General features: G+C 44.7%; 4 protein-coding genes across 4 annotated transcripts; 2 read left to right on the top strand and 2 right to left on the bottom strand.

Moving 5' to 3' along the window:
* Positions 1-958: 958 nt before the first annotated feature.
* Positions 959-3,875, bottom strand: LOC139070270 (ras-related protein Rab-40C-like). Its single transcript, XM_070552042.1, has 6 exons — positions 3,722-3,875; positions 3,575-3,635; positions 3,431-3,491; positions 2,148-2,225; positions 1,822-2,044; positions 959-1,687 (listed from the first exon to the last, which is right to left on the bottom strand). Exons 1-6 carry the CDS (start codon positions 3,873-3,875, stop codon positions 1,380-1,382), a joined length of 885 nt encoding a protein of 294 aa, XP_070408143.1. The 3' UTR covers positions 959-1,379.
* On the top strand, positions 3,772-7,972 carry zp3c (zona pellucida glycoprotein 3c). Its single transcript, XM_070552040.1, has 9 exons — positions 3,772-3,927; positions 4,840-5,405; positions 5,479-5,585; positions 5,705-5,808; positions 6,954-7,134; positions 7,202-7,325; positions 7,396-7,484; positions 7,570-7,643; positions 7,786-7,972. Exons 2-9 carry the CDS (start codon positions 4,884-4,886, stop codon positions 7,935-7,937), a joined length of 1,353 nt encoding a protein of 450 aa, XP_070408141.1. The 5' UTR covers positions 3,772-3,927; positions 4,840-4,883; the 3' UTR covers positions 7,938-7,972.
* A 54-nt stretch (positions 7,973-8,026) lies between these two features.
* LOC107392675 (inositol 1,4,5-trisphosphate receptor-interacting protein) lies at positions 8,027-10,228 on the bottom strand. Its single transcript, XM_070552038.1, has 2 exons — positions 10,144-10,228; positions 8,027-9,907 (listed from the first exon to the last, which is right to left on the bottom strand). The coding sequence occupies exon 2, from the start codon at positions 9,896-9,898 to the stop codon at positions 8,027-8,029; it is 1,872 nt and encodes a 623-aa protein (XP_070408139.1). The 5' UTR covers positions 9,899-9,907; positions 10,144-10,228.
* Positions 10,229-10,958: 730 nt separating this feature from the next.
* Positions 10,959-13,743, top strand: calhm1b (calcium homeostasis modulator 1b). Its single transcript, XM_070552041.1, has 3 exons — positions 10,959-11,089; positions 11,396-11,983; positions 13,145-13,743. The coding sequence occupies exons 2-3, from the start codon at positions 11,438-11,440 to the stop codon at positions 13,640-13,642; spliced, it is 1,044 nt and encodes a 347-aa protein (XP_070408142.1). The 5' UTR covers positions 10,959-11,089; positions 11,396-11,437; the 3' UTR covers positions 13,643-13,743.
* Positions 13,744-14,448: the final 705 nt, after the last annotated feature.

Here is a 14,448-nt window from a genome sequence, read left to right as displayed (position 1 = left end):
GGACCCAGAGTCTGGAGGAAGAGCGGAGAAGCACAGAATCCACGTTGCATGAGGTCCAGTGTAAAGTTTCCACCGTCAGTGATGGTGTGGGGTGCCATGTCATCTGCCGGTGTTGGCCCACTCTGTTTCCTGAGGTCCAGGGTCAATGCAGCCGTCTACCAGGAAGTTTTAGAGCACTTCATGCTTCCTGCTGCTGACCAACTTTATGGGGATGCAGACTTCACCTTTCAACAGGACTTGGCACCTGCACACAGTGCCAAAACCACCAGCACCTGGTTCAAGGACCATGGTATCCCTGTCCTTGATTGGCCAGCAAACTCACCTGACCTTAACCCCATAGAAAATCTATGGGGTATTGTGAAGCGGAGGATGCAATACGCTAGACCCAACAATGCAGAGGAGCTGAAGACGACTATCAGAGCAACCTGGGCTCTCATAACACCTGAGCAGTGCCACAGACTGATCGAGTCCATGCCACGCCGCATTACTGCAGTTATTGAGGCAAAAGGAGCCCCGACTAAGTATTGAGTGCTATACATGCACATTCTTTTCATGTTCATTCTTTTCAGTTGGCCAACATTAGAGAAACAAACATTTTTTCATTGGCCTTTAGAATATTCTAATTTTCTGAGATACCAGATTTGATGTTTTCATTGGTTGTCACCTATAAATATCAAAATTAAACGTAATGAACATCGGAAATACATTGGTCTGTGTGCATTGCATGAATATAATGTACAAGTTTCACGTTTTGAATGGAATTACTGAAATATTTTCAACCTTTTGATGATATTCTAATTTACTGGCCAGCACCTGTAGATATGAAGGATCATGTGTTACGAAGCCTGAAGCAGGAACCACAGCTTGTCTGGACTTTTCTCCCATCGAACATCGTTTCCCTTTACTTTTCCTTTTGGAAGAAAACAAATCGGAGTTTTTACTTAATACTGCAACACTCTTAAGGTTGCAAAGGAAGTGTTTTACTGGTACAAATAGGCCATAAAATACATCAAAGCTTGATCACCAAACCAACCGACACACAAACAGAATACGTATAATTTCATGTTCAGATGTATACACCATGCGTCCTCTGTACTGTTGACAGCCCTGTGATCGGGTTCATATCTGCTCTTTGCAGGGAAATCTCATTCGGTTTGATCACAGTGAGCCTCCGTAGTTTAGAGAACAGCTAAACAAACATCCACAAGATGGCACCAGCAAGCACAAAGCAGACAGAATCCAATCCGTCTGCCCAGGTCAAAGTTCACAGCTGGATTAATTTCTTGCTGCTGGGAGGTCTCTGCTCCTTAGGCCTCATACTCTCCTGGAGAAACAACACTTATCACCACCGTGAAGGCAAGCATCACGTTGCTCCTTCACTATGATATCTTACAGTTCCCCTTGGAGGACGGCGATGGCGATGAAGAGTACTTTGGAGGACTCTGTGGAGGCCTGAAGGATATCGAGCGTTTGAGACTGCTAGCTTTGCTTCCGCCGCTGCTCCCAGATGTCGTGCTGCCGGCGACAGAGTACGAGCGTCCGTGCATCATGACGGCATTCATTCCGTTGGCCATGGAGAAAGACTTCAGGTGGGATTTGATTGTAACGGGAAGAGGAAGTTTGTCGATGAGGTGCACCGGTGTGCAGGAGACGATCGAACGGCAGCACAGGTCCTGGAGGCTGAAGACTAAAAGAAAAAAACAGGACTCGGTAACTTTATTGTTTTGAGTCAAATAATATTCTACTTAGCTCTTTTAGATTTAAATGACTGCCAAGTCTTTAAAGACATGTAGCTAGTTTAAAAACATTCAACACCCTCACCTCTGTTGGGCCTCGAGAATTTCTCCATCCCGTGCCTCATCAGGACGATGCGGGACAGCTCCGTAAACGACTCGATGATGTTGAAGTTGCAAAGGGGGCTGACTTCAAAAAAGGTCATGCTGTTCTTCTCAGCATAGGCCCTCGCCTGCTCCGTGGGCACCTGCCGTTTGAAGGCCAGGTGAAGGCGGTTCCCTACGAGGATCCGAGGAACACCCGGAGCATGCTGAAGAAAAAAATGCACAAACTTAAGTTAATATCAGAACAAACATTACATCTATTACACGTTTTTTATTGATGGCAAAAAAATAAAAAATGACGATACTTACTTCATCAATTTCTCTGATCCAGCGGTTAATTCCATCAAACGACCAGCCGTTAGTGATGTCGTACACAAGCAGGATGCCCTGTGAAGGAAACGTGTGTGCCCTATTATTATGGCACAAAATGACCTAACCAGGAATACAGACAAGGAACCAATGGTGGTGATTTGTCGTAGTTTAACAAAATACAAACAATAGAAGTCTTGTTAAGCTTGGTTTATGCTTGACACATTTACTTTCCGCTTGGTGATGCGGCTCGCAGATGGAACGCGCTTCACAACTTGCAGCGTTTATGGTTCATGCGGCTTGTCTCTGCGGTGAGCCAATATTCTCCCAAACTGTAGGGGGCAGCATGGAGCTCTACGGCATGCATCCAACACTACACCATAGGAGAAGTAGAAATGACTGTTTACAACATGGCATTCCAGCATTTATTAACAGCGTCCTCGACTTTTCCGACAGTGCGAGCTATTTCTCTCCAAGAATTATTAACAACATGTTGATCACGGTGATCTCTGAGAGCTGAATCATATTTACGAACCTCTGCCATACTAGTTCTTGCTGGTCCGCCATGTTTTTCCGCGTCTGACCGTCCGCGTGGTCAGAAAATTTCCTAGGTGCGCGTTGCGGAAATTTGGGGCCGTGCGGAGGCGCGGTGGGGTTGTTAAAATGACGCAATTTCGCCGCGCGGACCTCGCGGACGCGTCAAGCAAAAACCAACCTTTAGGCGGTAACAAAAGGAGGAAGGTCGGGTCTCTAAAAACACGTGGTTGTGTTTTAACAGGTTAATGTTTTATTATAACATAACTACACAAAAAGAACGATTTCCACAGCGGCTTCACAAAACTGTTTGAACCAGCTAGAAGAAATCTATCCTCAGTCAAATGTGCCTCTTAACAGAAACACTAAAAAGGTTTATCCAAAGTTTACTTTAACATCACTAAAATCACGTTGCTGCAGTGCACACCTCCTTCACTTAAAGAAAACAGACATTCGTGTTTACACAGCACTCGAGCCAATTCGACAACCACAGTCGAGTTAACGTAACTTCTACTGCTCTGCACAACCGCAAAGCATCCAGCTGCAAGCCGTGATTCTACCTGACAGTAGCAGCTAAAGCCTAGATTTTGAGGCTACTTGTTGCTAACCGTTTAGTTTTAGCTGTTTTTTCAAAGGTTTAATGTATCAATCTTCCTTTTGTTTGCCTGGCTTTCCATTTGAAGCAGTTTAATTCAGATTAAACTAAATACAGCACTGCATTGAGAAAGAGGATCGGGTGTATAAATCACCTGTGCTCCTCTCGAATAGGACCTGAAAATGGTGCAGAATCTGCCTTGTCCTGATGTGTCCCTGTAAAAAGCACAGGAAGCATTTACACACCAATGAATCCAAAGTTTGGTCACGACTGATTTATTTTATTTATAAAATCTTACCACAGCTCTAATTTCACTCTTCTCCCATCCAACAGAATAGTGGTGGTCTTGTAATCTATCCCTAAAACAGTTCACAAAACAAGTTGCAGGCTTTGTTTTAGCTTTCTAATCCAATGCTGAACGTGTAATCACAAATGTGAAACTCACCACTGCTGTAGGCATAGGGCGACTCCACTGATCCGTCCTGCAAGCTGTCCAAGATTTCCCCTTTTCCCACATCACTGTCCCCCACCAGAAGGAACTTCAAGAGATAATCGTAGCTCTTGACAGGACTGTTTGGAGTCCCCATCATCCCACGCATTGGATCCGGTTCACGGGGAGCTTCTTTAGCTCACCAAAGACGTGGAGTTCAGGTAAAGGGGCAATCCAGGAGAGGTGACCGCTGTTTGACGTTAGCGCTAGCTAGCTAGGGACCAGGTTTAACAACCAGGACCTATGAGAAAAACTGTAGTTTTGGCCGTTCCTGTAGCTGTAACTATTATTTAACCCACCCTCCCCAAGCTAAACGGAGAAAAACACCGCTCAGTATTTCTGAGTTAAATAATTACGGGAAAACTACATCAGATGCTAGCTCGCTAGTTAGCTGTGTCAGCTAACATGGTTACATTTTTTAACGAAATGTAGCTGCAAATGAAAAATGACTAAGCAATAATAATGCATATGAGCAGAATTTACCGAACTACATACGATTTCCTCTTCGGTTTGATAGAAAGAACATGCAGGTGAAGTACAAACAACACCCGAGACACAACCACCGTACAGCTAGCAGAGAAATGGTTGGAACTTCCGGGTTCTTGATTGTTCGTTACGTAACTTCCGGAGATGGAGAAAAAAAAATGTTCGGGGTGAAAATTTTAGATTTTTTTGAGGAACAATAAAGAAGTTGTGAAACCAGAGACAATCTGAAAATGTAAATGAATAATCCACTTTCTCCGCTTGTTTCTGCTCAATACGTTTTTAAATGGGACTTTAATTTTAACTTTAAATGTATGTTTCTCATTTTCAAAATGTAGTTTTTTTACTTATTGCTAAACACAAGCTATTATCCTTTTTATATGGTGCGACAGAACTCTAGTAATTACATTTAGAACATATTTTCAGCAAAAAGTAGTCAAATTTAAATGAAAATAATGCAGACTGACACATTTATTATCTTTAATCTATTATTTCAGCATAATACATTCTTATTGTTTTCTCTGAAGTGTTGTTCTGGTTGGTATGATCGCCACCCACAGCAGCTGGTGAGAGTTGTCTCCTGATTACAGGGTAGGAAAGCCAGGTGAAACTGTGCCAGCAGCAGCAGACTGGGATGAAAATGGTGCCTCTGAATGTGAAGCTTGTATTCGTGGTGTTTTGCTCTGCCTGCTCTGGTGTGCTCGTGAAAGACTTTGAATCAGAGCGGGAGAGAGGGAAAAGTGTCAGGAATGATGAAGGGTTTTCATCTAAACCTGGGTTTCTGGGCAGATCAGCTGAGCCTTCAGCAGAAAAAGCAATGGAGCTTCCAGAATTTCTCACCATCCCAGTTTCCAGTGACCACAAAGAGGATCTGAAGCCAGAAATTGGTGTTAGACAAATCCCTGGATGGCTCCAGAAAGTGCTGCTGGGTATTCCGCCCACTATCCCTCAAGCTGCAGCAGGAGCAGATGAATCTGACGTGATTGGAGTCCGCTGCTATCTTGACAGATTATATGTGAGAGTCAGAAGGGAAATATTTAGATCTGAGGATGCACACAAATATTTGACTCTGGGTAGTTGTCCTGTCAACCAGGGATACAAAGAGTACTACTACCTTCTGTACTCTTTAAAGTCTGACTGCGGATTCAAAATTGAGGTTGGTAAAGATGCTTTCTCCTCATTTAACTTGTTTTATTACCAAACGTGTTTTAAGTCACTTCTTTTCTTAGAGTTTTCCAGATTATTTGTCCATCCGCATTTCCCTGCTCTACAAGCCAGCTGGTCCCGTTTTAAGGGAAATGCCGTTCAACATTCAGCTGCAGTGTAAATATCCCAGGTAGGACTTCATATCTCTTTAGATTTAGCCAAATTTAAAATCTCTCCTCCTCTTAGACGCATGAAAGCCTGTTTTCAGTCAGTGAAACCACTGGTAATCTCTTCATTCCTCTCTTTCAGGCTGTTTTACTCGTATAAAGTTGGCTTTCATCCTAAAGTGCAAGGAGGAACCGTTTACAAAAAGCTTCAAGCAAACAGCAGTTTCTTTATTTGTCCTCAAGATGGTACGCGTTTCAAAAGTTACCTCTTTATACAGTCACTGGCAAGCTTTTTGTTTTTGCAGATTTAGTAAAACTGCTGTACTGAAACACCACAAAATGGGATAAATGTGAGAAAACATGGCAACAAGCATTGCCTACAACTGTAACGCTGAAGAGCTGAAGATGATTGTTTTAGCTTTTATTTAAAAACCGGTTCCATCAAGCATTTCACACATCAAATCAAAGATACTTTATTAATCCCAGAGGGAAATTAGAGTTTCAGTTCACACAATTCAGAGGTCAGACATACTGGGCAAGACACATGACAAGAATTGGTGACTGTGGTCATTCGCAACCCCGAGTCGCGCTACCTGAATAGAGATAAGAGGGGTTACATGAGGATTGGTTCAAGTGGAGGGAAAAAAAGGCACTTCATAGCTATTCTCCCACCAGGAGGGCAGCTTTGCTCTGCAAAAAAAACCACCTCAAACAGATAAGCAACAGACAACACAACATCACATGATAATAGGAAGGCGGGGTTGGGGGGGGGGGGGGGGCTGTGATCCTGTTTCCCCAGCGAGGGCAGCCATGTACGGCGCTCAGCCACTGTACCCACAGGTGGGAGGGAGATCCTGGGAGAAGCGCAGAGCACATTGACTCCTGCAGGTTGATGACCTCGCCACGCTGAAGTCCACCAATCCGAAGGGGGGGGGGGGGGGGGGGGGGTTCACAGCATCTGTCTGCATTCCTTCGTAGGGGTTTGTTGTTGGCATCTCAAGGCTGCTATGGTGTCAGATTTGGATAACAAGACTTTGTTTGGGTCAGGCTGAGATAATTTTCCTCTCTGCCTCCAGTGAAGCCAGTTTAGGTTTTTAAACATGTCCGGCATGCAGGGGCAGCTGAACTCAAAGGCGGAGTACATCTGGGCACTTGCGAGTGCCATGATCCCACAAATCCCATTCATAAAGGACTCCTGGTTGGACTGGAGGAACTGGAACATCATACGAAACTTATCCATGTTGTGGGATGTGCTGGACATGAAGACAGTACTATACAAAGCATGTTGTAGAGAAAACGTTGGCATTCGTGTGGTTTGTGAAGCTCGTTCTTGTAATAATTCAGATCTTGTTTTGAAGCATTTTCATGCTAACTCTTCCACCCGGCTGCAGCATCGGGTGCATTAATCACCAGCAGCAAAATCTACAACCTGGGAGACGTGATGCACTTCGAGGCCAGCGTACGCGACAAAACCGAGTTCAGGGAGAAGAGGATTTACATCAATAAGTGCTTCGTGACCACCTCTCCAGATCCATACTCGCACCCTCGATACACGCTCATTGACAATCAAGGGTAATGCTGGAATTGTTTTAAAATGAAGCTTTTTGTTTGTTTTTAATGTTTTCTTTCAAACTTGCAGCTGCATGATGGATGGCAAAGTGGTGACGCAGTCAAAATTCCTCTCTGGTGACTCAAAGATGATCCAGAAATTTAGTGTCGGAGCCTTTATTTTCAGGCAGGGCGTTTCCTCCACCTCTCCGCAGGTGACTGTTGACTAAAATAACTCTAAATGTCCACTCCAACTTAAGATTAACTCTAAAAGTCGTCTTTCAGCAATTCTTCATGCACTGTGAGGTGTCTGCAGGACCACTCGCTCCAACGCCGAGTGCAAAGGCCTGCAGCTATGATCAGGCTTCTCAGCAGTGAGTGGACACGCTAAACTCGCCTGCAGCAGGTTTTCTCGGCGGTTTGCTTTAGCTGTATTTTGACCCGAGGTTTCTGCTTTAGGTGGAAGGAGCTCTACGGTAAGGACTGTGTGTGTGCCTGCTGTGAGTCTGCATGCCCGTCAGCAGATCTGCCGGGTGAGTTTAATGTGGGGAAAGTCTTTCTTTGGAACAGAAATGTGCTAAAACACGTTTTTGTCAACTTGATAGTGGAGCAAATGTCAGAAATAAATGTTTTTTTTCCAACAATCTAATGCATAAACTTGTAAAACTGTTTTAGAAGAGTCCGAGAACATCATCTCCACTCGCTCCTGGAAGGTTGCCTCTAGTAGGGATGGATTTGAGGAAGAAGAGTGTCTGCTAAAATCTGCTGATTCTGAAGCGGAGATGAAGAAGCACACAGGCTTTTACTCAATGCTAAACTGTGATTAAACCTGAAATGTTGAAATAAATTTAAATGAATGCTTTGGGACTTGTTTTTTATACGACATATTTGTTCTTGAAGGAACTTCGGATTATTTCTAGCATGGACTTTGAAACATCTCCGATTTGGCTCTGTTTGTACGTTGAGCAACGCAGTCGTGTATCAGCATGTGTGCGTTTCGAAGCATCTCCTGGAAATGCATCAGGCTGTTTATATAAAAACAGTTGTGCTCAACGAGGGGCTGGAAGACATTGACTGGCTTTGCTTTGGTGATCTCCACAGGAAGCTCAATGACCTTCGCCAAAGGGTTACCAATGAGAATGTGGGCCAGCAGCTTCTTCTCGAGGCTCTTCTCCATGAAGTCTAGCAGGTCTCGTAGTCTGCAAGCCACAAAGTCTGGCCTCCACTCGGACACCTTTTTGGTCAACAGAAGGTGCATAAATGCAGTTTTGAAGTGGGAATCCGTCAGCGCAGAGCTTCCTGACAATGCTGATTGTCTCTTGTGAAGAAAGTAGGCAATTCCAAGAGTCTGGTTGTGGCAGGAGTTTTCAGGGAGTCGTTTGGAGAGGTGCTCTAAGAGGCGGTCTTCGTAGTTTGTCAGAGAGAGAGTCCATAATGTGTCCAGCTCTCCGGAGCACCCAGGTGTGATGAAGAAATGAGCCTCGGAGTTGAATTTAATCACTGGATTCACATTGAAGCGGATCTTTCTCCCTGATCTGAATCGAATCACCAGAGCACCGGGAGCATCCATGTAGCGGATGTGGAGCTCGAATTCATACTTGTGTGAAATCTGTGCCCACGCCTGTTTGATGTTGCTCTGGAACCACCTGCTGACCTTTGACTTTGACAGGTAGGGAGTGCTCTTGGAGCACAGAAGGCCGTCACAAACATCCACGGGTTTCGTCTCAACTTTCTCACTGCTGCAGTGCAGCAAGCAGACCGTGTCGTCCCCGTCCGCGGCAGCAGAGGACTGACAGTGGCAGCCATTTTGGATTTTCTTCTCTTCCACTAGTTTGATTCGACCACAGACTTGCAGATGATCCACCGTCCGGTCGCTTGCATGGTAGTCCCAGAGCCGACGCTGGAGACCGAACGGCTCAGGTGGAGACAAAGGGACGATGATGTCAGATGCACTCACCACATGGAAGTCCTCCATCACCATGCTGCTGCTGTTTTCACAGATGGTCCTCATGGCGCCTAAAAGGTCGTTTACAAATCCTTCCAGAAACTCCCCGTCCCTCCACGTCTTCTCAGCTGAGAGCTGAACGCAGCTTTTGTAGAAATGATGCAGAGTGTCTGCGTCAGGTAGCGGGGCTTCAGCCGCTCTGCATCCTGAAGGGAAGCGCTCCTCTTGGTTGGTTTGGGAATTCTTCCTCAGGTATTTGCTAAAGAAACGGATGACGGAAATGATGGAGAATGTGTTCCAGACGAACCAGAGGTCATCCTTCTCCCACTGTGCAGACACTTCTGCTTCCTCGATGTGCGGAAGATGTGATTCCAGTTCTTCAGAGCCAGAACCGCCGTCCTCGGGGTTCCTGTGTCCCTGGAGACTCCCCGCCTCTTTAAGGGAGCTGTTAGTCTGGATGTCTTTTCCATTTTCCTCAGTCTTTGGTTTAATGTCCACTTTTTCTTGCAGACTTTCTCCAGATTGATTAGAAGCATTTTTATTTGGTAATTTCTGATCGTGTCCTTGCTGGGTGACATTAGACCTTTTATCCTCATCGACGGCGTGTTGATCAGACCGACTCCATAGCTCGTCACCTTGAAGCCCGGTCTTGTCACTTTCTGTCATCTTAACACCGGCACGTTTCGTTGGTGAGTCTAGTTTCTCTTCCCCGCTCTGCAGAGTCTCTTCATGCTTCTGCGAACCGCGGACTTCATCCCAGTCCTCGACTGTGGGGTTGTCTCGCGGACACAGGAGAAGGCCCAACGCCACCACAAACACTCGCAGCATCGTTTCTTGCATCATCAGTTCTGTCTGAGAAAAGAGAAGCGCTCGGTTAATTTCTTAAAGCGTCTTCAATTAAACGGTTGGAGGACGAAGGCATTCTGAGAAATGATGCGAAACTGGAGCGACTTCCTGGACTGCCTTAAAAGACAAACACGTTTCTGTTCAAGGGGGGATCAGGGTCAGGGTCGGCTCCATTACACAGGAAGCGAATCACGAAACCTGAAGAAATAAAAGGATTCACACCAGCGAAATGGAATTGTTACCTTATTAAAACGATGTTCTGGTGATGTGTGAAGAGGTGAGGAGGAAACCACCTCACGCCGCTCCAAACTTTCAGATGGCTTCCTGTTTTAGATGAAGGTTGCGACTCACTTCCTGTGCGCCCTGCCCCTGAGCTCTGCTTTGACATTTTTCTGCGCACAAGTGAAAACGTTTGAGCCGACTTCCTGAAAATGCAGCTGCACGTTCAAAAAGCGTCTCTGAGTCACTGGAAGGGGGTTTCTGGTGAGTCAGGATCAGTTTCATGATTCTGTTCAAACAAAACCCGGCCGTGAAACAGCTTCTGCTGCCTTTTATCATCTTGTGGGTTTCTAACTGGTTTGTCGGGCCTCGTTTCATTCTGTGGACACAGAAAAGGCTTCGTGCATGAAACAAGCCCCTACAGATTAGTGTTTGTCCCATTTTTAAACGGTGAACGTTTTGATCTTGGTGGATTTGCTCTATCTCAGCGTTGGAAACAGGTTCACTTTCATCCCTCTGACAGCGACCGCGTCCTCCAGCCAAAGCCTAGGATATTTGCATGTCCTGGGAGCGTCTTTGCATATCTAGATTGTAAGAGCAGCACACAAACACGGCTAGAAACCTCAACAATCGGTGCCTTGCATCTGCACGAAGGCACCTTTTCCTTATGAGAAAACAACCGTTTTGTTCTGACGGTTGAAGAAGATGAATGTCCTTCCGGAAGTTTAAGTTGGTTTCTTTTTGGGGAGGACCAGCGTTGAACGTGGAGCTTTTGTTGAATCGTTGGAGCTCAGGTGTCGGTGGAGGGAGGGGCCCGATGACAGGCTGAGTCTAAAAATTCACCGAGAGACAGAGTTCACCGTCGGACACGAACACTGTATCTAAACGGACGCACATCGCCGTTACCATGGATTTTATTTTTATGTGATCATTTTCTTGTCATCTGCTGATCAACTCTTAAGTAAAAAGGTAATTTCAATAAATCACTATGTATTTATCTGTATTTGACATGATTATTCTACTAAATCTGCATAAGTTAGCTTTAGAGTAAATAGTGAATCATTTTTATATCATGTTTCATCACCTGGAAACGACACGCATGTGTGATCCCTTTTGATTCTTACCGGAGAGTCTCAGCCATCCATTCCCAACACGTCTTGCTGCCGTTGAGCACGTTTTTGTCTCTGACTGAAAAAAACTAGACACCAAATTAAATTAAATTATGAAGACCTTTAAAATGTGGTGTGGGATTAAAGGCTTGACGTCTTCTTTCAGATTTAACCACCTGCAGCCCAAAGGTCCAGCACATCCCACAACATGGATAAGTTTCGTATGATGTTCCAGTTCCTCCAGTCCAACCAGGAGTCCTTTATGAATGGGATTTGTGGGATCATGGCACTCGCAAGTGCCCAGATGTACTCCGCCTTTGAGTTCAGCTGCCCCTGCATGCCGGAGCACAACTACTCCTACGGCATCGGGCTCCTCGTCGTCCCTCCCATCTGGTTCTTCCTGTTGGGTTTCGTCTTGAACAATAATGTGTCGGTGCTCGCTGAGGAGTGGAAAAGACCCACCGGGAGACGTTCGAAGGATTCGACAATCCTGCGCTACATGTTCTGCTCCATCACGCAGAGATCCCTGATCGCTCCGGCCGTCTGGGTGTCGGTTACGCTCATGGACGGGAAGAGCTTCCTCTGTGCGTTCAGCATCGACCTGGACATAGAGAGGTTTGGGAATTACAGCTTCGTTAGAGGGATGTCAGAGACGGAGAAATTTAAACTGTTGGCAAGGATTCCCTGCAAAGACCTGTTTGAGCACCAGGAGCTGAGGGTGGCTGCATCCCGTTACATCAAGTGTATCTCACAGGTAAGTTCGCCTGGCCTCTGAAACTTTAAGATCGACAGGAAGTGCTGGAAAGCTAGCCATCTTGCCAACATTATCTGTAAATAACCATTAAAAGGTTGAATATTTATGGCTATATAAAAGTTGATAAAGAAGTTTTTGCAAAACTGCTGTGAAATTTTAAAAATGCCTAATTTTTCCACTCCGAGTAGCTGTAGCTCATCTTAATTTCTCTAAACTGAGGTTGCTCAAATAGCCACCTACAACAGCTACCTTATTACTAGTTTAGTAATTTAGTAATTTACTATTGCAATTCACTTCTTTATGGTCTCCCCAACAAACTCCTTCATAAACTGCAACTGGTCCAGAATTCAGCAGCCCGTATTATCACCAGAACCCCTTCCTTTCACCACATCACCCCGGTTCTCCAGCAGCTTCACTGGCTCCCAGTTAAATTCAGGTCCATCTTCAAAATTCTCCTCCATACCTTCAAAGCAATCCACAACCTCTCTCCTCCATATATCTCAGACCTTATAAGTATTCACACCCCGTCCCGTTCACTCAGATCATCTTCTTCCATCCATCTTGCGGTTCCTTCTGCCCGTCTCGCTACCATGGGGAGCAGAGCTTTCAGCCGCTCTGCTCCTCGACTCTGGAACTCACTTCCCCCAGACATAAGGAACATCGACACTTTTACCCTTTTCAAAACAAAACTCAAAACACACATGTTTAAATCTGCCTACAACCTCTGATTTTATTGAACTGTTTCTCTCTTTGTTTTTTCTTCTTTGGGTTTTATTATTGTTTTATTGTATTTTATTACGTGTTTTCGGTCAAGTGACCTTGGGTGTCCTGAAAGGCACTTTTAAATAAAATGTATTATTATATTATTATTATTAGTTTATTCAGGCTCCGCCTTTTATAACCCATCTCAATTCTCCTTGTTTAAATTTACACTTTTGTCATGAATAAGTAAAATTTGGACAACTCTCAGAGATCCTCACTGCTGCCTTGCTCATCAGTTCACTGGAATAATTAAATTTGTTTACAAAAATGGTTTAGTCCTGATTTCTTTTTATTATTTCAAGGCACAGATGATGAAAAGTTTAGTTTCAGGAAGTTTTAAACTAAAAATGCACCTAAAACTTCAGGTTTATAAGATTTAACGTCGGGTGTATCTTACAGGCATGCGGGTGGATGTTCCTGCTCATGATGACCTTCACTGCCTTCCTGATCCGAGCGATCAGACCGTGTTTCACCCAAGCGGCTTTCCTCAAAACCAAGTACTGGTCTCATTACATCGACATCGAGCGCAAGATGTTCGACGAGACCTGCAAGGAGCACGCCAAAAGCTTCGCCAAAGTTTGCATCCACCAGTACTTTGAGAACATCAGCGGAGAGATGCAAAGCCTTCACCGTCACCATGCCAACAAGGATGACAGAGAAGAAGATGACAGGAGCGATGAAGACAAGCTGTTGGGTATCCGGGCCCAGGATGATATGAACAAAGTTCTGTGGAACTGGCACACCTGCAAGCCGGCTCTGGCCCTGAGGAAGGACCAGATGGACGATGACAATGAGAAATTGAATGGAAGGATTAATGGAGCTGTGAATGGGCTTGCAAATGGTCACGCCCACAACGTAGAGAAAAAGGAATGGGCCGTGTATTACAGTAAGGTCTGACGAGTTCAAAGGTTTAGTTGTTCCAGAAATGTCTGTAAAGCTAGTTTGTTTTATTTAAAAGAAACAAAAACATAAATATTAAAATAAGGATGCAAGATGTGACCAAATGAATGAGTCGAATAGAAGGATTGTAAATGCATCTTAAAGGGGATGTATGATGCAAAACTCACCTTTTGTGTCACCACGTGGGCCTCGACTGCCTCTACAGGTCCTTCTCAAAAAAATTAGCATATTGTGATAAAGTTCCTTATTGTCTGTAATGTACTGATAAACATTGGACTTTCATATATATTAGATTCATTACACACAACTGAAGTAGTTCAAGCCTTTTATTGTTTCTAATATTGATGATTTTGGCATACAGCTCATGAAAACCCAAAATTCCTATTTCAAAAAATTAGCATATCATGAAAAGGTTCTCTAAACGAGCTATTAACCTAATCATCTGAATCAACTAATTAACTCTAAACACCTGCAAAAGATTCCTGAGGCTTTTAAAAACTCCCAGCCTGGTCCATTACTCAAAACCGCAATCATGGGTAAGACTGCCGACCTGACTACTGTCCAGAAGGCCATCATTGACACCCTCAAGCAAGAGAGTAAGACACGGAAAGACATTTCTGAACGAATCAGCTGTTCCCAGAGTGCTGCATCAAGGCACCTCAGTGGGAAGTCTGTGGGAAGAAAAAAGTGTGGCAGAAAACGCTGCACAAGAAGAGGTGACCGGACCCTGAGGAAGACTGTGGAGAAGGACCGATTCCAGACCTTGGGGGACCTGCGGAAGCAGTGGACTGAGTCTGGAGTAG

The sequence above is a fragment of the Nothobranchius furzeri genome, chromosome 6, assembly GCF_043380555.1.
Source record: "Nothobranchius furzeri strain GRZ-AD chromosome 6, NfurGRZ-RIMD1, whole genome shotgun sequence".
In the NCBI taxonomy this organism is placed as follows: domain Eukaryota; kingdom Metazoa; phylum Chordata; class Actinopteri; order Cyprinodontiformes; family Nothobranchiidae; genus Nothobranchius; species Nothobranchius furzeri.
Note: the sequence above shows the minus strand (reverse complement) of the source record. Positions and strands in the feature narration are given on the sequence as shown.

What these genes read in the sequence shown, in the direction of transcription:
- LOC139070270 (XM_070552042.1), bottom strand. Translation starts at nt 3,875, where the DNA reads ATGCGTGGGATGATGGGGACTCCAAACAGTCCTGTCAAGAGCTACGAT. An exon ending in CCTATTCGAGAGGAGCACAG is followed by an intron (nt 2,226 to 3,430) that starts GTGATTTATACA and finishes TTTCCTTCACAG; the next exon opens with GGCATCCTGCTTGTGTACGA. An exon ending in GGATCAGAGAAATTGATGAA is followed by an intron (nt 2,045 to 2,147) that starts GTAAGTATCGTC and finishes TTTTTTCTTCAG; the next exon opens with CATGCTCCGGGTGTTCCTCG.
- zp3c (XM_070552040.1), top strand. Translation starts at nt 4,884, where the DNA reads ATGAAAATGGTGCCTCTGAATGTGAAGCTTGTATTCGTGGTGTTTTGC. An exon ending in TTTCCTCCACCTCTCCGCAG is followed by an intron (nt 7,326 to 7,395) that starts GTGACTGTTGAC and finishes GTCGTCTTTCAG; the next exon opens with CAATTCTTCATGCACTGTGA. An exon ending in TATGATCAGGCTTCTCAGCA is followed by an intron (nt 7,485 to 7,569) that starts GTGAGTGGACAC and finishes TTTCTGCTTTAG; the next exon opens with GTGGAAGGAGCTCTACGGTA.
- LOC107392675 (XM_070552038.1), bottom strand. Translation starts at nt 9,898, where the DNA reads ATGATGCAAGAAACGATGCTGCGAGTGTTTGTGGTGGCGTTGGGCCTT.
- calhm1b (XM_070552041.1), top strand. Translation starts at nt 11,438, where the DNA reads ATGGATAAGTTTCGTATGATGTTCCAGTTCCTCCAGTCCAACCAGGAG. An exon ending in ACATCAAGTGTATCTCACAG is followed by an intron (nt 11,984 to 13,144) that starts GTAAGTTCGCCT and finishes TGTATCTTACAG; the next exon opens with GCATGCGGGTGGATGTTCCT.